Source organism: Chlorocebus sabaeus, chromosome 26 (assembly GCF_047675955.1).
Source record: "Chlorocebus sabaeus isolate Y175 chromosome 26, mChlSab1.0.hap1, whole genome shotgun sequence".
Classification (NCBI taxonomy): Eukaryota; Metazoa; Chordata; class Mammalia; order Primates; family Cercopithecidae; genus Chlorocebus; species Chlorocebus sabaeus.
In genome coordinates this window covers 9,364,604-9,389,438 of record NC_132929.1, presented here as the reverse complement: position 1 = coordinate 9,389,438, position 24,835 = coordinate 9,364,604, and the positions used below count along the sequence as shown (strand labels likewise).

The 24,835-nt window shown below is 40.1% G+C and overlaps 1 protein-coding gene across 4 annotated transcripts in view; it reads right to left on the bottom strand.

Moving 5' to 3' along the window:
* Positions 1-24,835, bottom strand: part of RYR3 (ryanodine receptor 3) — a 551,601-nt gene that overhangs the window by 259,836 nt on the left and 266,930 nt on the right. For all 4 annotated transcript variants that reach the window (XM_073012013.1, XM_073012015.1, XM_073012014.1 and 1 more), the window contains exons 13-18: positions 22,954-23,122; positions 21,475-21,610; positions 18,627-18,722; positions 17,026-17,144; positions 2,339-2,472; positions 560-801 (exon numbers count right to left, since the gene is read on the bottom strand). In XM_073012013.1, coding sequence (XP_072868114.1) covers positions 560-801; positions 2,339-2,472; positions 17,026-17,144; positions 18,627-18,722; positions 21,475-21,610; positions 22,954-23,122 — 896 coding nt within the window. The remainder of the gene's footprint in view (positions 1-559; positions 802-2,338; positions 2,473-17,025; positions 17,145-18,626; positions 18,723-21,474; positions 21,611-22,953; positions 23,123-24,835) is intronic.

Genomic DNA, 24,835 nt, shown 5'->3' with positions numbered 1-24,835 from the left:
GTTGACAAGATTATGGACTTGTAGTCAGGTCTAGATCCTTCCTAGTGTGACTCTGAATAGATTACTGAACCATCTTTATGCTTCTGGTCACACGTTTGTCATGTGAGGTCAATATTTTCTACCTTAAGAAATTTAAGGATAAAATAAGAGAAAAATGAACAAAAAGTATGCAACTCACTGCCCAGTGAATAAATTGTGAGGAATTATTGTGAGGATAAAATAAGAGAAAAATGAACAAAAAGTATGTAACTCACTGCCTAGTGAATAAATGCTGAGTCTCTGCTCATAGAATCCTAACGATTCCATAAAATATTGCTCCTACAGATACAATGAGCTTGAGAGAAGTGATCTGCACTAGACCATGTAGCTGGGAACTGTCTGAGTAATGGTATAAATGAGTCTTATTTTAACCTGATACTCTTTTCCATCTAACTGTTTAATTAGTTGAGACTCTTGAGTCTCTATCATTTTAACTGAAAGTGGTAATTTCAGCTAAAATAATTTGAGCCTCCATCATTTCCAGTGAGATTATGAGCCAAAGCTTTAGCAAGGTACTCACCTGACCAAAGGTGAAGTCCATCAAAGCCATAGGAGTACAGGTCATCGCCAACACCATTGCCTCCCCATCCTTCTCCACCGCCTGGGTACGGGGCATAGCCTGAGGAGGAGGCCCAGCCCACCCGCAGATGTGTGGGCTCTGCTGTTAGGAAGGGGTCCACCTGGTCGATAATCAGCTCGAAGTACCACTTCTTGTACTGGGCTGAGCCCTCCGCGACTCCCAGGAAGATGTTTGGCCGGATACTGAAATTAAACATGGGCAAGTGGCATCTACAGACCCTTCAAAACTGAGAAAGCAAGTGGAACCAGACCATAGGAGGCAATGGCCCATTTACACTGAGGACAAGAGCAATGCTGTGTTTTTCATATTGCTCAAAAGATGGGAGGGATCTCTAAAAGCCAGGAGTCTGAGATCAGCCTGGGTAACAAAGTGAGACCCTGTCTCTACAAAAATCAGCTAGGTATGGTGGTGTACACCTATAGTCCAAGCTACTTGTGAGGGTGAGGTCGGAGAATTGCTTGAGCCTAGGAGTTCAAGGCTGCAGTGAGCCATGATTACGCCACCGCACTCCAGCCTGGGCAACAGAGTGAGACCTTGTCTCAAAAAAAAAAAAAAAAAGCTTAGGACCCTCAACACTTGATCAAGTTCTTAGCATGACACATCAGGACAATATTTTCATTACAAAACATAAAGGATGTTTCTTTTAACATTCCATTCAAGGCAACCAACGTTTACTGAGTGCCAACCATGGGCAACGATGCTGAAAATGTTATATAGAAACCTTTGTTTCTTTAAGTTAAAAAAAATTTTACTTGAATTCCATTTTCTGGTCAATTGGTATAAGCACCCTTATTTTCAGTACAGCAGCTTTGTTACCAAAGCATTATTAATAACACTGGTCTCTTAAAACCATTAAGAAGTCATTACTAGGCAACCCCGTTAAGGAAAAGAGGTTTTAATGTATCCGGCAAAGTGGTTAAAAGCTTAAGATACTCCACTTAGAGTTTTTATGTCAGGAATCATACTCTTAGAGACGAACTGTTCTTGGGCTGGAGCTGTGCCCTATTTTGGGTAGGCAAAGAAAAACCAGGCTGGCACCATGAAGAAAGTAAGTCTGTGTGACAGCTCAGGTCTTTGGGCCACTCTGCACTTCAGAGGGAAGACTCTATTCTTGCCATTGTGGATTAGCGCGTAGGCGTAGGTAGGAAGTGGCTAGAAAACCGCAGACCTGCCTAGTTCCAGCCCAGTGAGTTCACATGAGTCACGTGCAGCCACATGTATGGACTAGCAAGCTAGGGGTCCTGCAGGGGCCCCTGCTCTTCACCCTGATCCTCGCAGACAGCAGTGAGATACATGGCCATGTGCCAGAGGATTCAAGAAGCCACAGTCTCACTTGGGACATCCATTCTATGAAAAGATTATAGAAAAAAAAAGTTGGTATATAAAAATAAATATGACTATATTATGAAGTTATAAGAGTTGCATTAATGTTTAAAAGAAAACATGGTAGGCCATCTCAGGTCAAATTCTTTAGCACTCAGATGCTACATATACTTGGTCCTCAGCTACTTAAACAGAAAAGTTTGAAAAATTCTGCTAAAGGGGTTGGAGGCCCTAGTCATAGGAAGTGCACGTTTGCTTGGCCTTGTCTTATGTACTTTGATCGCCATGGAAACTATGGACAGGCAATGCTGGAGTTCAGATCAGCCCTCTTTTCCTGCTTGGAGACAAGACAGGCAGAACTATGCTTGGCATCTGGAATGACAGTGGTGGCCTTACCTGGTTACATCGTTAATCAGTCGTGTCTGCAAGAGCAGGTTTCTCCGGGGCAGCAGGTTGTCACAGATTAGATTCTGGTTGGCTCTCACTGCAACCCCATTGCAGAGACAGAGGGAGCACAGGATATCCAGAACCTGCAGCAGGACACACCCACCAAACTTTAGGACCACCAGGAGGGCACAGTGAGCAGGACCACCACAGGGCATGAAGGAAGGAGTCATAAAGGGTGGGGTCTAGGTGACGGGTGGAGAGCTAGCTCAGAGCCAAGGAGCTTTGCCTCTTACCCAGAAGGAACGAGTGATGCCTCAGAGCCTGCTGCTTCTTGGCAAAATGAGTCTGGGCTTTTTTCTAGCCCCTCTGCTCTAGTCTTATGCCCCTTCCCTCCAAACTGTGCATAACATTAGTAGCCATTGTTCTATTACGGTAAGTAAGAGGCTATGCTCTGAAGACAGACTGTCTAAGATATTATCCCAGCCAGGCCAGGACTAAGGTGTAGTGAGGCATCTAAGGCACAAAATCTAGGCCCTGCTCACGGTCTCAGCTCTGAAAACACAGAGCACAAGGATAAAAGGCCCTCCATGGACTTCCAACTCAAGCAGCACACTCTCACCCAGCCCTGATGGTGCTTGGCGCTGAGTATCAGTGGCTACTTATTAATAAAAAGGCACGTAAGATTCCCATCTGGCCAAGGCGTTGCATGTAGCAAGCTTGGGAATGGAATTTTGTGTAGGTGGGGTGATGGTGGGGCAGACTCCTGTTCTTCGGTCTTTTGCTGTGATACCATCAAAACTCATGAAGATACCCTTTAATTCCTGGAAACTGGTATTCTAAATATTTTACCGGCTCTCCTTCTCCCATCTAGAAGGAGAACAAACTTACAAGAGCCCACGTGGCCCATGAATCTAAGAGACCCGTCATTAAACTGCTTCTGCCCCTTGTTTTCCAGCTGCCTAGGAAGCGGGAACAGCCTCTGTTTGCCTCGTCCTGCACGCTCACCTCTCCTTGCACTGTATCCTCTTCCATTCAGACTTTTTTGTTCCTATCATGGCAAAGCAAACTGTGCTGGGCCAGTCAGGCTCTGTTCCTCCCGCTCTCCTTCACAGACAGGAATGTGCAAACAGCAGTCGATAAACAATAGCCACGATATGGCAGGTTGTACCAACAGAGAGGCAGGCAGCCTCGCTTCAGTCTCTCAAAGTGGCCACTGAAGACTCAATGCTTAGTGGGGTTTGATAGCTTCAAGGTGTTTGTGGCATTTGTATCCATAATTCTCACAAACCAATTTTCTACCTGACTCCCTGAATGTCAGTTTTGTTCCAGATAAATACAAAGCACATTTACGGGACAAGCAGAAAAGAATCCCAAATGCAGTTTTATGGGGGACTCTTACCATTAGCACTCTGTGAAAAGATTTCAACTGTGGAAACCTGAAATCCAGAGGATAATTTCTCACCCTAAGAAAAGAGCCATAGATGGCCAGGAAATGAAATACTTTTCAGTCGGCCTATTACACATTTCATCTGTTTTGCCTTGGAGTGATGGCTGCGGGAGACTTGCTGTCACAGCCAGAGGGAAAGCAGGGCTTCATCCACATACAGTAGGAACAGCAAAGAGAAAAAGGCTCTGTGAAGAGCACACAGCCGAACAGAGCAGTGCCTCATCTATAAAAAAATGGTGCCACTTAAAGAATCAGAGTTGACATTGTTTCGGTTTTGCTTTAGAAGACACTCCTTCAGGTAAAACTGGGGAATGGGGATAAACTTCCTTTTCTAAAATAGTTCAAATGGGTTTGTGAAAGGAAAATCTCTTGGGCCCCCAAAATCACTAAGGAAAACTCAAGCTGGAAACTGCTTAGGATAAACCTGCCTCCCATTCTATTCAGTCACTGCTCTGCTCACCGAGATAGATGCATACCTCATTTGCCTCCTTTGGAAAGGCTAATCAGAAACTCAGAAGAATGTAACCATTTGTGTATCACCTATCTGTGACCTGAAGTTCCCTGTCTGCTTCCAGTTTTCCTGTTTTGGCTTCAAGTTGTCCCGCCTTTCCAGACCGGACCAATGTACTTCTTATATATATTGAGTGATGTCATACATCTCCCTAAATGTATAAAGCCAAGCTGTGTCCGGACCACCCTGGGGACATGTCAGCAGGACTTCCTGAGGCTGTGTCACGAGCGTGTCCTCAACCTTGGCAAAATAAACTTTCCAAATTAACTAAGACCTGTCTCAGATTTTCTGGGTTCACATTTTGGTAACCACGGGGGGGATTATGAGTGGCGATGCCCCTGACCTTTGACAAATCTCCTATCGGTGCTTGGTACCAGCATGAGCTAACCATATGGCTTAAACAAATAGGACAATTTGCTGAGGTCTGAGGGTACCCCCTCCAGAGAATCCCTGATCTCCCAAAACTTTAGGTTGAGATCTAAAGTCTATTTTGCTGTACAATTCCTTTTTTTTTTTTAGTTTTACTTGCTTCCAACAGGAAGGCAAGTTTTCCTGCTTCCATGATGACGGAAGGCAGGTAACTTCTTTATGGAGTTTGAGCTTGCTTCCAACAGGGAAGATGAGTTTTTTTTTTTTTTTTTGGTCTTGCTTCTAGGCTGGCAGACAGCAGTTTACAGCCTGAGACCCAGCACTAGGTAAGAAACTGGTTTGGGATTCTGTCCTGCAAATTCCTTTTAAACGATTAAAGTTAGCATTTAACAACCAGCTGGTGTTAATTTCTGCTTACACTTAGAGTGCTCAGAAGTCATACAATTTGTGTGATCATCGTTGCTTTAGCAGCATTTTGTCCTAGTAGAAATATGGTAATAAGATTAAAAATGTTTTTAAAGGAGCTCAATGGTTAAAAGTCAGCTTAATTAAAAGGCTAACATCCAAGATAGGTGTGTGTGTGTGTGTGCATGTGTGCATGTCTGTATGTGAAAGGTCTTCATGGTTTTGGTTGTTTGTTTTTCTCTCCCAAGGCCTTGTCTTTTTTTTTTGGGCAAAAATTTTTTTTTTTCTTCTCAGTTAACTGAATCGTTTTCATCTGCTTTTTTTTTTTTTTTTTTAATTAAAACAATTATTGCAACAGAGGCTACTCTTCAGTTTTTAAGGAAGAGTGTAGTTTAATTTTATGTTTAATTTGGCTCAAAGAAAAATAACAGTGTCTCCCTCTAGCACCACCAGACTTTTTCTCTCTGTACTTTATGATGTAAATTTTGCTATTTGATTTTCACTTGAGTTGTTTCCCTTAATGTGCAAACTTAAGGCTATTTAGCTGACAACTGCCTAGGGTTGTGAAACAGGTTATCAAGAATCTGAAAGTCTAAGACAGGAAAAAAAAGAGGGGGGGAGTCTTTATAAATCTATAAAATGTACTTCCATTGGCATGCCTCATAAGTTTTTATATGTATTCATGTGATGTGTACAGAATGTTTTACTACTTATAAAAGAGCTCTAATTAATTCGCTCAAAAAATAAAAGCTCTTAAATTATATAATAAATAAGAAAAGACTAGTTAAATGCTTTTTAAAGTACCTGTAACTTAAGTAAAATCTTTTTTTTTTTTTGAGACAGAGTCTCGCATTGCTGCACTGTCGCCCAGGCTGGCGTGCAATGGTGCAATCTTGGCTCACCGCAACCTCCGCCTCCCAGGTTCAAGCAATTCTCTTGCCTCAGCCTCCTGAGTAGCTGGGATTATTGGCACCCACCACCCAGCTAACTTTTTGTATTTTTAGTACAGACAGGGTTTCACTATGTTGACCAAGCTGGTCTTGAACTCCTGACCTTGTGATCCGCCCACCTCGGCCTCCCAAAGTGCTGGGATTAAAGGCGTTAGCTACTGCACCTGGCCAGTAAAATCTTTAATAAATAAGCTAGCTTTAAAATTACTGGTAAACTACTATTAGAAACGCCTTAAGAATTGCCCAGCATACATTTTTGCTTGCATTTATTAATCAAGCAATTTCATACTTATCCCTGCCAAATACTGTAAGGTGTCAAAATTTGGCAAAGGGGTTACAAAACTATAAGCCCAGCCCAAAACAGAATAATCTTTGCTTTTGTAATTTGTAATAAATAAGACATTGATAAGGGTTTAATGAAAATAGTTGCATCTTGAATGTAGTAAGACTACTGTAACTTCTAATCCAGTGGCTTTAGGCAGTCAATAAGGAGGTTTGTTTTGGGAAAGGACTGTTATTGTCTATTTCAAAGCTAAACTATAAATTACGTTCCTCCCAATGTTAGTTCAGCCTATGCCCAGGAATGAACAAGGACAGCTTGGAGGTTAAGAGCGACATTGAGTTGGTTAGATCAAATCTCTTTTCAGTGTCTCAGTTATAATTTTGCAATGGCAGTTTTATAACTTTAAATAATGACTATCATAGTTTTCATGAATAATCTAGGTAAACAAAACAATTAGGTAAATGTAATGGCATAAATATTTGTAGACAAACTTGTCATAATTTAGAATATAAAGCTGTATTAAATTAAATAATAGATATTTCACTATTTGGGTATTTTCCAATAAATACACATTGTAGGAAAACATTATTGCTAAAGAAAAAAGAAGGGTGTCCTTAAAAAAAAGTGAACAAGTTTTGTCTAATTCAAAGCTTAAAGGTTATGTATAGAACAAGGTGAAAAGAACCAGGAATAAAAAAGATATAAAGAAAGTTATAAAAATAAAGAGGTTTTATTCTATCTTTTTTGAGGTGAAAAACTTACAGAGAAATAATTTTATATAAGAAAGAATCTTGTATGGTAAATTTAGTCGTAAAATAAAATAACTGCTTTTTTAAAAAGGAGAGATGTTCACAACAAATCAGAAAGTCCAACCATGTCATGAGCAGTCAGTGTAAGTCACAATAAGAGGATTTACAAATAAAAAAAATTCACATAATCAAGTTGTCATATTAAGTTTTGGTTTGCTTAGGAAAAAAAAAAACTGGGATAATTTTTTGTTTAAATTAAGGTCATTACATCATTACATCCATGTATCTTCCTGTATGTGCTTTTAAAGTTCTTGTAACGTTGAGTTACAGGGCTCTAACTCCTGGGTCTAAAAAGGACACCAAGTCCTGCTAAATCTTAAACACTGACAGCAATTAAAGGCTTATCTTCAGGCCCTGTAGAAGATGTCAATCAAAATAAACTGCATTCCTGAGACAGAGGGCAAGAAATTAAAGCTATTCAACTCTTCAAGGCCCAGGGACTGTCACCAAAGAGGTGGGTATGTAAGATTGTAAGGGCCAATTTTGAAAGATAAAATAGGTTCAGTTCCTCTATAAATTAATTATCAATGTCAAAGGTACACTGATGTAAAACCAATATAGGGACCCTTATGTCAGATTAACAAGGTTTTCTTGAAGCATTGACCAACGTCTTAATAAAGAGTATAAAGGTCATAAAAGGCTTACTGAAGTTGTATTTTATAATCAAGATTAAATTTTATAAATTGTTTACCAAAGTTTGAAAAGCAAATGTAATTGACTTCATGCTGTTTTTATTAGGGCTTCTTGTTTAGAAAATTCAGTCTTCTCTCTCAAAGAATGAAGGTGTTTGCTTTTTGAAATGCTTGAATTATGACTTAAATGAATGACTTTACAATGACCTGTAATCCTATTTTGTAATATCAAGTGTTTTAAACCTTTTATATTTGACAAACTTTCCAAAATCAAATTATAAATTATGCCTTTTTCTAACCTAATTAATCTTTTAAGACATTAGGTTCCCTAAAGTCCAAAAATGACATAACTTAGCTTATTTGGTATAAAAATTATACAGGAAGCATTGTCAAATATGAAATGGTACTTGGTTTCTTTGGGCTATATTTGTATAAACATGTTAGTGGTATGTATTCCAAAATTATGGGAAACTCCTGTAATTCTGATGTACCTTAGTGTACATTATCAGTAATAATCATAATTGTTATGTTAAAATTGTTGCGTGCCACAGAGGTAACAAATTTCCTTGTCAATTATTTCTTTTAACTATGGCTGCCTTAAAACTTTTTGTCATCCACAAACAATTGTCTTGTTTTATCTTGTTTTAAACCCTCTCTAAAAGGTGGGTTTATAATCAGCTGTAGGACTCTAACAGGTGCACCTAAATGCAGGTTTTCTGATAACTTTGTAAATTATGACATTGGAATAAAGGAAAACTTTCAGAACTTTCCATGGAGAGCTAAAATGTTCATGGCTATCAAACAGAACAGGAGTTAACTGAATTAACTGAAGCAACAAAAAACTGAAGTAATCTTTCTGACTCTTTGCTTCAAACGTTGCTGATACTTTGTTTTGTTTTACAGAGTTAAGAAAACTTTTAAGCTATTTGTGGCTTTTAACAACTGAGTAAAGAACACTCCTGTGAACAAAATTTGGAGCATATTTGTTTCTCTCTACCTAACTTCTCCAGAATTTGGAAACTATTCGTGAGTAGTCTCAGTTTATGGCAATAGAGTTATTTGCGTTAAGTGCAATAAAAATCAGTTTTCTTTTGTAATAGGGCACAGTGAAATAAATTGGTTATTTTACCAAGGCTTTGACTGGAACGGTGTGCTTTCCTTTAAGGAATCAAACTTGAGTTATGGAGCCAATAAAGCTCTCGGAACAAATGGCCTCATATTTTGTGTACACAGTCCATATACAGGGTTTCTGAGGTAAGTAAAGAATGTCACTTTCTGACATGTGCAGAAGCCCTAGGTTTATCTTGGACCCTCCAGAGGAGAGGAAATTCACCCACCTCATAGGTATTTGATGGCACAAATCCATGGCTGGGCTCAGCTTTAAAAAGTCATATCTGAGATGCCTGCTATGCAGCAAAGTTCCATCAAAGCCCATTTAAAAGTCTATGTAAAAACTAATAACCCTTGCTGCACGTATACAAATATTAGGCCAAGTATAATAAAGCAAACCAGTCCTACCATGATTTGTCTTTAGTGAAAATGAGAAACTGCAGAGAGAAAAATTATGTTTCAAGTAGACCTGTTGTTAGATTCTGGTCTGCCTGATATTTTTTTCAATTTTATTGTTTTCTACAGTTTGGGACCGAATTCTAATTTTTCCTGGTTACAAGTCTTCAAAATAATGTTTTCAAATTTTTTTCCTTCTTTTTTCCATTTTTCCTAATTTGGAGTCACTGAAAACTAAGTTGTGCTTTCTTAAAACCCTGTGTACTAAAGCCAGACAACTTAAATAAACTTCAGAAGAAAGTAACAGCAACCTGTTTATGTACATAAGCCACTTTCATACCTGCCTACTAACGTACGGACTTCAGAGTAACGTGGCCTATATGGATGCTTCCAGGATTGTTCTTTTGTTTGTTGTTTTTTCTCCCTTCCTCCCCGCTGTTTTCTCTTCACAGGATATGGGACTTCACAACCTCCTAAAAATGAGCTTTTGGGACCTACCCATCTAGGAATAAACCCTTCTAGCTATGAGAGATCAGATGAAACCTGAGACCAGAGACTCATTCTCTTATAAAATCCTGTCTCCAAAAGATTAAAAAAAAAGTGGGGAAATGTGTAGGAAAATGTCTTTAGCCCCCACAATCACTAAGAGAAACTCAAGCTGGGAACTGCTTAGGGCAAACCTGCCTCCCATTCTAGTCAAAGTCACTCCTTCGCTCACTGAGATAGATGCATTATCTGATTGCCTCCTTTGGAAAGGCTAATCAGAAGCTCAGAAGAATGTAACCATTTGTGTATCACCTATCTGTGACCTGGAACCTCCCTCTCAGCTTCTAGTCTTCCTGCCTTTGCTTCAAGTTGTCCCGCCTTTCCAGACCGAACCATTGTACTTCTTACATATACTGAGTGATGTCTCACGTCTCCCTAAATGTATAAAACCAAGCTGTGTCTGGACCACCTTTGGCACATGTCATCAGGACTTCCTAAGGCTCTGTCACGGGCACGTCCTCAACCTTGGCAAAATAAACTTTCTAAATTAACTAAGACCTGTCTCAGATTTTCTGGGTTCACAGGTTCTTTTATAAGAAAAGGGAGTGCACATAGGTCCAGTTCACCATGGGGGGCATGCAGGCATTGCAGCTAGAGCCCATCTGTACTTTATGACAGACAGGGGGCATCTTGGTGACCTCTGGAATACCTGACTGGAGAGGCAGGTACTGCTGAGTATTCACCAGACTCCATTTTATTCTCCTTCTGAACATATAAAGGCTTTATATCCCAGCCTTCACTTGCAGGGGTAGGGGATCATCTGACTAAATTCTGGCCAATTGGAAGTGGGTAGGCCCCAGGAGGGGGCCCCACCAACCTTACCTTCCTTCCACTGGATACAGATATCCAACAAGGGATTCCAAAGCCCAAAGATCTCCTTATTTCAAGTGTGATCCCCAGAACAGCAGCACTGGTACCATCTAGATCATCAGCAGTAGTGCTACCATTCTAGAAATACGGATGCTTAGCCCTAGCCCCACTCCCAAATTACTGAATCAGAGCCTTCATGTTAACATGATCCCCAGGAAACTTGTAAACACCTTATTGTCTGTGAGGCTCTGCCCTTAGGGGATAGTGAAGCCAATAACCACACTCACTGGAGCCCTCCCACTGGCCTTGGAGAGTCATATGAGCAAAAATAAATTTTGACTACGCTAAGCCACTGACAATATGGGGTTGTGTGTCATCAGAGTTAGGCCTCCCTAATCAATGGCCCATTTGTGGGGTTCATTTGTTTCTGGTTGTATTCATTCTCATCACTGATACCACATTTCACTCGAGAGCCTCTCATTTTGCTTTGATCTCTATTACTGTCTATCCCAAACACAAGCTTATATGGGAATTATACTTTGAAGATAAATATCTATGGAAACATTGTCTGGCTGTTGCATTTTTATCATTAGATTTAATCTGTAAAAACAGTCTTACTAAACAAATGCTAACTATATTTATTCTGAGATTTTTATATCAAGTCCTATATTTGAGAAACGAGTGCTATTCAGACTCCCCCAGGCTAAACCTTTGATTCCTGATTTATACTTTCTGAGAATCAATGATATTACTATTTTATCATATATTTTTCTCAAAGGTAGCCCCAAATCCTTGAAAAACAAAGATAATAAAAAGTCTTTATCTATGACAACTTTGAGCAGGTTTGGATTAAGGCAGTTTCAGGGGCAAGTAGAAAATGCATATTTTATTTATATTAGCAGAATCTTACTCTGGAAAAACTACAGGGTGACTGTTAGAATTTTCATCATTCTTTTTACCAAATAACAAAATTAGTGCTACTAACATAGTGTGTTTCTTCCCACTGATAAGGCACCTGTAGGATGAGATGAGGCCTGTACATATATGTGAGCTTCCATTAGTTCAAGGTGAAACAGGAGTAGATTCTAGCTCACTCTTTGTTCCTTTTATTTATTTATTAAACCTTTAACAAACACGAATGAATGCTTGCCACGTACAACATCTTAGCTGGGTGCTATGAGGATTACAAAGATAGTCCCTACCACAAAGGAACTTACACGTGTAAGAGAAATAGATATGTAAAAATAACTATAATAGGAGGCAGATTAGAACAATCATTACAGCAGAGAACAAATCATAAGAGAGGAGATGAATTCCAACTGGAATCAGAAAAAGATTCATGGAGGAAGTGGTGTTTGAACTAAGTTTTAAAGAGCAGACAATAATTTATTTATTTTTATTTATTTATTAATTGACCAGAGAAGAACTTTGATGAGTCCTGGAAAAATAGGAAGTGAGGAGCTGCTGAAGGATCCACAAGAGTGAAATCACTGAGAGGTCAAAGGGTAAAGTGCATTCAGAAAATACGGAGTGAGCACTGCAACACACTCCTGTCCTTTTCACTCCAAAGACTGTGTTCTTTCCCTATAACTTTTTGACCTCAAATCTGATCATGCTTTTGATGAATGGCAGTTATTTCCATGAAAGGGACAAAGCTAACAACTTGAATATTTTAGCAAAGAAGTAAAGGTATAATAATTGCTACCATTATATGTAGTCTCAATTCTAAGCATATGATTGGAAGTGGCAAGGTACAGAAAGAACTTTAACATCTCAAACCCATAAGATGTAAGATTATATTTAAAGGAAAAATGTCATACCCTAAAGGCTACCTTCATGAACCCATAGGAGCCCTCCAATTCCAGTCTGCCAAACACTAACTTACATGAAAATGCCTTCTAGGCAATCCCATTTACAATAGCTGCCAAAAAACAAAACCCTATGAAAATATTTAACCGAGGAGGTGAAAGATCTCTAAAAAAAATTATGCAACACTGATGAAATTGCAGATGACACAAAGAAATGGAAAAACATCCCATGCTCATGGATCAGAAGAATGAGTATCTTTGAAATGACCATACTGCCCAAAGCAATCTATAGATTCAATATAATCCCTATCAAAATACCAGTGTCAGTCACAGAATTAGAAAAAACAATCCTAAAATTCCTATGTAACCAAAAAAGAACCTGAGTAGCCCAGACAATCTTGAGCAAAAAGAACAAAGCTGGACGCATCACATTACTTTCAGGCCTCTGAGCCCAAGCTAAGCCATCCGTATCCCCTGTGACCTGCACATAGATACATCCAGATGGCCTGAAGCAAGTGAAGAATCACAAAAGAAGTGAAAATCGCTGGTTCCTGCCTTAACTGATGACATTCCACCATTGGGATTTGTTCCTGCCCCACCTTAACTGAGCAATTAACCTTGAGAAATTCCTTCTCCTGGCTCAAAACCTCCCCCACTGAGCACCATGTGATCCAAACCCCCTTTGACTGTAATTTTCCACTACCCACCCAAATCCTATAAAACAGCCCCAACCCCTATCTCCCTTTGCTGACTCTCTTTTCAGACTCAGCCCACCTGCACCCAAATGAAATAAACAGCCTTACTGCTCACACAAAGCCTGTTTGGTGGTCTCTTCACATGGACACGTGTGACACAATTACCTGACCTCAAATTATACTACAAGGCTATAGTAAGCAAAATAGCATGATACTGGTATAAAAATAGACACATGGATCAATGGAACAGAATAGAGAACTCAGAAACAAAGCCACATAGCTACAGCCAACTGATCTCTGACAAAGTCGACAAGAACATACACCGGGGAAGGGACGCCCTTTTCAACAAATGGTGCTGGCAAATTTGGATTGCCATATGCAGAAGAATGAAAATGGGATCCCTCTCTTTCACTATATACAAAAATCAACTCAAGATATAATTAAAGACTTAAGTATAAGACCTGAAACTATAAAAATCCTAGAAGTAAACCCAGGGAAAATTCTTCCAGACATTGATCTAGGCAAAGAATTCATGATTAAGACCTCAGAAGCACAAGCAACACAAACAAAAAATAGATAAATGGGACTTAATTAAATGAAAAAGCTCTGCAAAGGAAAATAAATAATCAATAGAGTGAACAGAAAACCTATAGGAGAAAATATTTGCCAACTATGCATCCAACAAAGGACTAATATCCAGAATTTACAAGGAACTCAAACAACTCAACAACAACAACAACAAAACAAATAATCCCATTAAAAAGTGGGCAAAGGACATGGACAGACATTTTTCAAATGAAAACACGTGAATGGCCAGCAAGCGTATGAAAAAATGCTTAGCATCACTAATCATCAGAGAAATGCAAACTAAAACCACTATGAGATGTCATCTTAACACTAGTCAGGATGCCCATTATTGAAAAAGATTAAAAAATAACAAATGTTGGTGAGGATACAGAGAAAAGGGAATGCTTATACACGTTGGTGGGAATGTAAATTAGTACAACCCCTATGGAAAACAGTATGAAGATTTCTCAAAGAACTAAAATGGATCTACCATTTGATCCAGCAATCCCACTACTGAGTATCTACCCAAAGGAAAATAAATTGCTATATCAAAAAGATATCTGCATTTGTATGTTTATCACAGCCCTATTCACAATAGCAAAGACATGGAATGAACGTACATATCCATCAATGGAAGATTAGAAAATGTGGTGTATATACAAACACAACAGAATACTGTTCAGTCATAAAAAAGAATGAAATCAGGTTTTTGCAGCAACACAGATAGAAATGCAAGCCATAATCTTAAAGTGAAATAATTCAGATACAGAAAGTCAAATACTGCATATTCTCACGATTAAGTGGGAGCTAAATAATGTGGAGATGTGGACATAGAGAGTGGGGTGATAGGCATTGGCAACTTCAAAGTGTGGAAGGGGGTAAATGATGAGAAAATGCTTAATGAGTATAATGTACATCATCTGGGTTGGGGTTACAATAAAAACCCAGACTTCAGCACTACGCGATATATCCAGGTAACAAAATTGCACTTGTACCCCTTATTTTTTATAAATAAAAAAAGCAAATAAAATGCTTTCTAGTGGTAAATTTTTCACTGTAGAAGTTTTGTATTTAGATAATTATAAAAATAAAATCACAAAATTAAATATACTCTCACAGAACATTTGGATTCTGAAGAACATGTTCAAAGGCTGCAGCTTGAAAAAAACACTGGAAAGAATATTCAATGTCTGCTCCTAGTGTGTCGTTAATTATTAATTAGCTGTGTGACCCTGGGAAACCGTTTAACATCCAAGGACCCAGGCCCCGCCCTTCTTTCTGCAACTGTCATGTACAAATAATAAAGATGCTATGTCGTAAGGTCATAATGAGACCTGAATAAGGCACACATGAACACTGACAGCAATAACTGGCATTTGTTAAGTGCAAAATAAATGTTGGTTGTTATTACTGTTGTTGCTCTTATGAGAGGACTTCTGAGGTCTCTTGTGCCTTTAAAATTCTGCATATTTTGAGTCACTGTCTTCACCGTAAACTAAGTGGATTGGTCAGAGACTCCTGAAATTCTAGGACTGGAGACAACAATGCAGCCCAGATAGAAAAACGTTACCTTGACATTTTCCAAGCAAAGATGAAGTGTTGCATGGAAGTCTGGCCTCCACTCAGCACATTCTTTGCAAAATGACCACAAATACATTAGTGATGATTTGAACCTGTTTTTTCTCTTTGAAAATAAAAGCTACCCAATGGGGTAATACCTAAGGAAGGACCTGAATTCATGACAAACCTTTACCCAAAAATCTATCCAAAAATGGAAAAGGAACATCTTTGAAAAGACTCTTAGGTATCAAGATCACATTGCTTCAACTTTTACATTACCAGAATTTCTCTAACAATGTCTTGGTTCTAGAAGATTAAAGGCTACTCTGATAACATATCAGATCAGGCATTGATTTCTAGCGAAATACTTCAGCTTGGTGGGCCTGAATTTTCCTAACTGTGGAATGGGTAGAATAGTAATCAACTTGCCACCAAGTGACATGCATCAAACGCTTTGTGACTTTTGGCTGAAAGAAGCCACAACAAAGTTGGTTATTTATTAAGTACACTATGTGTTCTAATAATAAAGAAACCTCTGGGGGCAATGAGATGAGAGCAGCTTTCCTGTGAAAAGGCTTCTCTGACATTTGCACGTAGCCCATGGCTCCTAGCACGCGTTGCTCAGGTGCTTATCGATCCTTCTCATTATACTTCCCAGACTGGAAGGAACGTGTTGGAACGCAGAGCATCTGGACTGAAGCTGAAGCTTCATGCTTGCCTTTCATTTACTGCATTTGGAAAAGCAATTTCAGATCCCAGGTATTTCTTTTTATTCTTTGTCAAACAATTTCACACATGCTAAGGACCACGGCTTTCTGCTGCCCAAGGCGGATGCATGTCATACAGTCTATGCCGCGGAGTCTCGATCTCCCGGACACACTGAGCTGTCTCAAATATGCAGTCCCCACCGATGATGACAAACAGAGACTGCCAGTGACCAAGCCTACTTCTGTCCCTCTGCAGAAGCACAGCTGCAGTCCCACATGGCCCATCATGCTCTCTGCTCTGAAATATACCTCCTGGGCTGTTGAATATTGCGTCTGTCCACTAATGAGCACAGTAGCCCCCATGTGTGTGCAGATGTTGAAGGGTCAGGAAAAAAAATTCTTTGTATTTTAGTAGACTTTCCCCATAGATCACTGCGTCTTAGAGATATAACTTCATAAAAATAGAGATGTTAGAACTATCAGATCTCAAAAAAATGACATAGCATTCCACTTAGTGAGATGCCACTGTCTCCATTTTACAGATGACATAACTGAGGCCCCAACTCATATAGCTGCTTTGTATAAAAGAGAGGGACCAGTGGCTTCAGTTCTCCTGCTTGCACATGCATGGACTCATTTACTTCATTTGGTTTCACTCATAGTAAATCTGATTTTGTTTAATAACAAACCACGTTGCTAAGACTTTCTACACTGTTTTAAATCTGATTTCTTCATATCTTTTCTATACAGCTTGGTATAAGCTGTTTCACTACTAAGTTCCTGGACCAGTCCCGTACGGTTGGCCTTGTGCAGACAGGGCCTACTGAGTGTCCCACAGTGAGCCGGTGTTAAGGGTTAATGATAATGAGTGGCCACTGGGGAGCTGGTGAAAACCCACGGAACCATCCAAAGACCAGTGTGGCTGCCCACCTTGGAGTGTGCTTGTATGCAGGGAAAGTCTTTTTCCAATTTCCCAAGATTTTTGTCACAGTCAAGAGACTAATCAACATACTCTCAATAATACACAATGGTCATGAACGTTAGGGAGGGAAACACCAGGCAAAGTCAATCACTGTTCTTTCCACACCTACCTTGTGATTCCGCCCGTGCTTATCCAACAGGGAGATGATGGACTTGATGTGGCCCTCTGCTATCAGATTTAAGGCTTCTGGACTTTCAGTTAAGATGCAGTGCAAAACTTCCAAGATACCTACATGAATGCCACAAACATCATTTGGACATTAAGTGCCCTGCAGAAGTGACCATAATTTAGAAACCTGCGTGTGAACAGACCTTCCTGAGGGGACAGGATATCATCAATTCTTTGAATCTATCAAATATTTCCAGCCAGAAAAAAATGCATTCATTTCTGGTAGACTTCAGGCTGTAATTTACTGGTGATTTTAATTCAGCACAAACCCTATCTCCTGCTTCCTGGACAAATACATGATCTTTGCATGTTAAAATATAGAGAAGCAGCTACAAAATAAAAATTTTCATTTGATCAAACTAAATAATACTTCATTTAAAAATAGATATAAAAGATGATGTCCAGTTTACTATAAATTCTAAAGGTCATTCAAGTAATTTGGAAAATATTCTGAGTTTCTCCCAAATAAGAATTTTTCTAGGAACTAATTTAGAAATTATTTAAATTTTAGGTCTACTCACGTATCAAACAAATTGTAAGCTCACACAATAAAGTCGATTTGGCTTCCCCCCCTTTTTTGGTACACTGGATAAGTTATGTAAGTGAAGGCTTAAGAAAAACGAGTGCCTCTGCAGCCTGGCACATACATGGTAACATCATGATGGAAATTCAAGGGAAGTAGTTGGCTAATAGCTTAATCAGTTTTATTAAGAAAATTCCTTTTGATTCTGTTTTTTACTCAATGTTTTCATAAATTAGCCTGAAATGTAATCTAGCCCATGAGACTGAGGCACTGAAGAAAAGAGAGGCTTAGGAAGATGTGTGTAGGTGGATGATCCTTGGGGAAACCTCTCTTGGCTGGTCTGTTAAAACACCTGTCATTTCTAGACTATGAGAAAAGCATCAAAACCTTCCAGCTTCAGCTTCCCCATGAGGGGCCTACAACTGCCATGTTTACTCATCTCGGAGGAATCAAACTGCTAAGCCCTGCAGCATGGTCACTTCCCAATGATGACCACACTCTTGGCTCAGATTCTCCGTAAGTCATGAGGGAGGACTATAGATATGATGTGAAGGGTGAGTCAGGAGAGAGGGGTGAGTGGGGATCATTTTTCCTCTCATCCCTGTCACTCTTCACTCCCACTTTTAGAACTATAAGAAATAGTTTGGACAATACTGAAAAGGGTTTAAAAACCCAGAGAATAAGAATATAATAGGAGTTAGAAGGAGACAAGGATCACTGAGTAGGTGGGGTTGCGGAGGGGTGATTAATGGACCCAAGGACTAAAATGAAGGCACGGAATAACAACGAAGGCACAGAGTAAAAAATTTAAAAAGGAAGGACTGTTGAAGTCTGGGTTAGAGTTGTTAAATAAAGTTGTACAGGTGCCAGGAAGCTTGAAGACTATTTCTTTTTAATTTTGAAGTAATGATTTGAGGATTGTTTGCAATCCATTGGAAAAGATTCAACTTTGTTCTTTTTTACAGAAAGAAAAAAAAACCCTTCATCTTTTTTAGTTATAGTTTCCTGTCAATTCTCACCTGAGGAAGATTCTAGTCTGTCCAATTTACTGATGAGCCAATCAAGGTTATTGGAGAATTGAGCGCAATTGTTTCTGTTTCCACGAATGAGAGCAGCTGCAAACAAGGAGATGTTTGATCACAGAGGTTAAAGGATATAATCATGGGCGTGAGAACTTGGAAAGCTGTTGAACACTTCGCTTAGCAACTAAAAGGAACTGAATGCCAATCTTACTCTACCTAGCCCTCTGACAGAATTCTGTTTCTTTTCTTTTTCTTTCTTTCTTTTTTTTTTTTAAGAGACAGTCTCAGTCGGTCACCCAGGCTGGAGTATAGTGGCTCATTGCAGCCATGAACTCCTGAGCTTAAGTGATCCTCTTGCCTCAGCCTCCAGAGTAGCTAAGACTATAGGCATGCACCACTATGTCCAGCTAATTTTTAAATTTTTTTTTTTTTTTTTTTTTTTTTTTTTTTTTTGAGATGTAGTTTTCACTCTTGTTGCCCAGGCTGGAGTGCAGTGGTGCAGTCTCAGCTCACTGTAACCACCATCTCCTGGGTTCAAGTGATTCTCCTGCCTCAGCCTCCCAAGTAGCTGGGATTACAGGCGTGTGCCACCACACCCAGCTAATTTTTGTATTTTTAGTAGAGACGGGGCTTCACCATGTTGACCAGGTTGGTCTTGAACTCCTGACCTCAAGTGATCCACCAGCCTTGGCCTCCCAAAGTGCTGGGATTAAAAGAGCGAGCTACCATGCCTGGCGTAAATATTTTTAATTGAGATGGGGGGGTCTCAATATGTTGCTCAGGTTAGTCTTGAACTCTTGGCCTCAATCGATCCTCCTCACCTCAGCCTCCCAAACTGTTGGAATCACAGGCGTGAACCACCACACCCAACCTCTTTCTATACTTAGAAAAATAAAAATCTAGTATTGGCTCACTTTACAAGTATTTCCAGAGAGCCTGCTATGTACCAAACACCTGCCCAGTTGTTCAGACTAGAGCAATGGGGAAGGGAGGGAGATTTCTTGCCTGCATCAAGCAGGCAATGGAGACAATAAATGCATAAAGTAATGAAATTACTTCATTGTGATAAGCAATAATTTAATACTGGCTTGGTTACTGACTTAAGAACTCAACTTCTTGCAATGTTTTCTTAAATTTAGCTACAGATTTATTCTTCTTCAGTGCTAAAGGCAGGCATCCCAGTGAACACAGCTGGAAAGGTTGGCTATACACTAATGGATGCATAATAGCAGCATGTAACTATAAAATATCTAAAATATATCCTTATTTGACAGTGGTTCTTGAGGCATGGTCCCTGGATCAGCATCACCTAAGAATTTGTTAAAAATGCAAATTCTCAGGCCTCATCCAGCTTTACTGATTCAGAAACTCTGGGGGTGGGCCTCGGCATCTGTATTGTAACCAGCCCACCCGTGGATCCTGATGCCTGTTCCTACTTGAAAGCCACTGGCAGACGATATTGCAAAGAAAGGGAGAGAATTTGCTGTCAATTGAGTTTTACCAATCTACACCAAATAACCTTCTCTCCACAGGACAAAAAAAGAGTAGATGCAAATCTGGAACAAGTCCATGTAAACTGATTAGCCCCCAAGTAGCTTGCCCTTCACATGATAGGTTTGAATTGGAATTTCACTGAGGCTGCTACATGGCAAATTTAGGATAAAGAAAGGCCTCCTCCAGGGCCTCAGCTTTGTATCTTCAGTCAGTAGAGGACACAATTCAAGTCTGAGCTCCTAACCTCCTTTTCAGGTCAGTCGCAACAAGGAAGTTAAGCACAAGAGTCCTGGAGTTACACTGCTGAGTCTCAAGCCATAGCTCCATCAGTTACTAGATGTGTAACCTTGGGTTATGAGCATCACATACACCGGTTTCCTCATCAGCGAAATGACAATAATAGTAACGAACCCTTAAAGTGTTGCTCCGGGGTTCAAAAGAGATATTTCACCACTCACACAAAGATTAATAATTGTTAGGTATTATTGTTAAAATCATGCCTACTGGGTCAATACAAAACACTAGAGTTTGAAGATACTTTACATGGTCATAAAGTGACAATCAATCAGTACTGTGGTAATCCAATCAGCTTGAACCCTAAGCTGGGGAATAGGTCCAGACTGATTTCTCTGGACTCCCTTCTGGCCTAGTGAACTTTCTATGATAGATTTCCTCTCAGTGGGACATACACAGAGCAAAGCCCTAAAGTACTAGCTTATTACAGTGTCTGGGCTACTCCTGGTGGCCACCTTCTTGCATAGGCTCATACTGCCTTCTCTCTGCCTCCCACCCATAGGCAGGTGACCTAGGCCTACCGGATGGAACCTGTTGTAGCAGGCACCAGAACATCACTACACACTCCATACTGCGAGAAGATAAGCTTGTTGCTGGAATATTCTTACTTCTCACCTTTTTCTTTTCACCAAAATGAAATAAAAGGCCAAAGCAGTGGGAATCATGACTAACAAGTGGACAAGTGAGAGGGCACAGATTTAAGAGAATAACAATTCTTAAATTGCAGGTGATATCTTTGCAGAAGTTTAAAACTGGAAGACATCGTAAACGTGCTCTAGTCTTGTTTCCTCATGAAAGGTAAGGAATAGAGGGGTTGACAGAGCGTAGGTGACTGTCAAGAGTTTCCCAGGTAGTTGCAGTGAAACTGATTACCATCTGCTTCTACTGGCTGCTACTAGTTAACAGAATGAACAGCTGGGTTAAAACTGAATGGCTAACAAAAGGCTTCTAAGGAATGAGGTAGTCCAAATATCACAGGGTTAATGGCAACTTAAAGACAATCTTGGGATTTCACATGAAAATCGTCCCAGGGAGAAGGCACTGTATGTGTACTTACCCAGCAATTTGTAGAGGAGGTTCAGAATTTCTTTCCAGGCCATGCCACTCTCTTCCCTTGCAATCCCTGCAAAGTGTGCTACACTATTGTAGATATTTAAGCGGTCAATGCAATTTAAGACAAGAGCCAACATTCCCTGAGAAGGAGAGTGGAGGAAAATATAAACATTACTGATTAAGAAAGCAGAATCCCTTTTGCTCTTTCTCTTCCTGTATCATTCACCTTTTAAAGCTGATAATGCCAATATGCAAATAAACCTTCATGGTGCCAGTTGGGTTTTGTTTTTTTTCCCTCCTAAAAACAAAATATGCATTTTTATGCCTGAGAGACCTAAATAGCATCCATTTGGAGAGTGAGTCAGCAGCCTCTTCTGACAGGTTGCCCCCACGTGCTTAACTCAATCCAAGGACATACTTAGGAAGAGGGAGGGTGAATGAGTTTCACAAAAACCTGCTTTTGGTCTGGTGTGAAGTGGTTCTGACTCACCCAGAAACAGCTCTAGATATAGTACCTATTTCTCTCTTAAATATCAAGTAACTTCAAGTTCCATTCAGATGCACAAAACCACCATGCTTGCTTCCTACCTTCCCCATCCCCCAAAAAAGGTGGGATTTAGAGACAATAACACTATCACCACTTTTCTAGCTAATTTGAAATACTACGCCACCCAGTAAAAATCTGTGCTAGCTGTTCTTAGCACATAGGAGGGAGATGGTAAATGGAATTTCAGTAGCCTTTAAGGCATTGAGAATGTCCCTGGGACCAAAGTCTGGTTAGATCAGAAGACTGAGCTGGGATGGTTTACATCCCATACCACTAACTTTGGAAATGCCCAAGTGACAAGCCCTGTGCCCATGTATGGCAGGCCCAGAAGTACAACCATGGCCTGTTGGCACTAAATCATCACGTCTCCAAGTTTGGAAAGGCTTGTGACTTGTCTGTGGTCATACACAGCCGGAGATGAAGCCAGAATGAGGCCCTGGGTCTCTTAAGCCCCGGTTGGCATTTTCCTCATGGCCAGGTCCCACTCCCAGTGGCTCAGATGCTGAATTCTGACATAAGACTTAGCATATTCTGTGTCTTTTAAACCAGCTTCTCAGGTATTCTTAATGTGGTAGAATCCAGGCATCTGTATTTTTCAAACAGGTTTCCCAGGTAATTCTAACATTTCCCAAAACTTGGGAATCACAGCCAATGTCATGCTCTCACAGCTGATAATTACTGAAAATGTATTTTCGATACACATGTGGCACTGAAGCTTTAAAACGTAATCTGGTTTGAACGTGCCAGCCATTGCTAATGTAACCAGGTTTGGTGGACAGGGAAGGTTGGCTTCCAATTTCCCAGCTTCCAAATCTCTCTTGTCCTCTGGCTCTCTCATAAACACGTGCATGCAGAAAGACAAAGCTAAGTTGCAGTCATAGGAATATTTTAGCTCTGGACACAAAGTGAACTTCAACTTTTCATTTTTTGACTTACCTCTTCCTTGAAAAGATTTTGTCTGTTTTTGAGTGAGCGGAGCTTGTTCTGCTTGTCTTCATGTCGCATCTCCTCCTCCGGGGGCTGGAAGTAGGCGATCAAGTCCTGTAGGGTCTGCAGGACTTCTTCTATAGGCAGGGTGATGGGGGCAGCTGTGCGATTGTTTCCACTAAAAACCATGAGATTGACATGGTTTAGGCACCAGCCAGCAGCAGCGCCCTGATGAACACCCACTGGGTCCCACTCCTAACAGCCCCCCATGGTGCACCATGGGCTGCTTCCTTGGGCGGCCATTGTACCAGCAGCTACAAAATGAAGTTTCCCAGCTAACAGAGCAACGAGAAGGAAATATTCACATCCAAGTTTAAAGCTATTTTCACAAACAAAGGGAAATGACTCCTTTTAGCACATTTATTTTCAAGCAACTTATAACTCATCCTGTTAATGTTACCGTAATATTTCAGCTCATAGCATCAATGGGTATTCACTGAATGTGTAATCATGATTTCCCTGTAATCTAAAGAGGTAATTTCAATGGTGACTGTGACAGTGACTCTTCTATCTACAGCAGATGCTTCCCCTTCCATTTACCCCTGGTTGTCTGTCACACTTTTTTTTTTTTCTTTTAAATAAAAACATTAAAAAAAATAAACTTAACCCATGATTCTTTTAAACAATCACACCTTCTTGGCATTGATTAATCATAAGGCTGAAAGGATTTCTATCACTGGGTCTTTGCCTCTATCTCCATGTTAGTTTTCTCTTTGTCTCTCCTCTTGCACCCCCTCCACGTCTCTGTGTGTATTCTGAGATCTCTGCATGTGTTTTTCTCATCATGTTTCTCTGTGTACATGCCTGCTTTCCCTCACTCCATTTGTTGATGGTTCCTTTGCTTTCTGTATCTGTGGTCCTTTCATCTGACTTTCCTCTCTCTTTGTTCTCTCTCTGACTATTACCCTCCTTTCTCAGTGTCCCCTATCTCTCAAACATCCTTCTTCTCTGCCTTGAGGCCTGTCTCTCTTTGTTTCTTGGTGTTCCCCAACCCCACGTTACCTGCCCTTCCATCTCTCTCTCCCTGTTGTATTCCTTTTCTGCAAGTGTCTTTTTCTGTTTTAATCTCTCCCCAATTTTTGTAATTAAACCCCTTCAACAGAGAGAGAATACAAAGCATTACAGATAACAAAATGACCCTTCATTTCCCCATCTCCTTGAGGGGTACACCTGGGAGCCTCTCAGAGGGCAAAGGCTATGAAGAGGAAGGGGAAATGGACCCACCTCTTGTGGGTTTGCATCAATAGGCCCTGAGTGATTGAGAATTGGCTCAATGTGCAAGTAACATCACAAGGACTTTTTTTTGTGTGTGTATCTTATTTTATTCTAAGTTCTGGGATACATGTGCAGGATGTGCATGTTTGTTACACAGACATGTGCCATGGTGGTTTGCTGCACCTATCAGCCCCTTACATAAGCATTAAGCCCTGCATGTATTAGCTGTTTTTTCTGATGCTATGCCTCCTCCTACCCCCCACCCCTCGACAGGCCATAGTGTGTGTTGTTCCTCTTCCTGGGTCCATGTGTTCTCATTGTTCAACTTCCACTTATAACTGAGAACATGTGGTGCTTTGTTTTCTGTTCCTGAATTAGTTTGCTGAGGATAATCATTTCCAGCTACATCCATGTCCCCGCAGAGGACACAATCTCATTCCTTTTTATGGGTGCATCGTATTCCATGGTGTGTATGCACCACATTTTCTTTATCCAGTCTATCACTGATGGGCATTTGGGTTGATTCTGTCTTTGCTATTGTACCTAGAGCTTCGGTGAACATATATGCACCTGTATCTTTATAAAAGAATAATTTATATTTCTTTGGGTACATAGC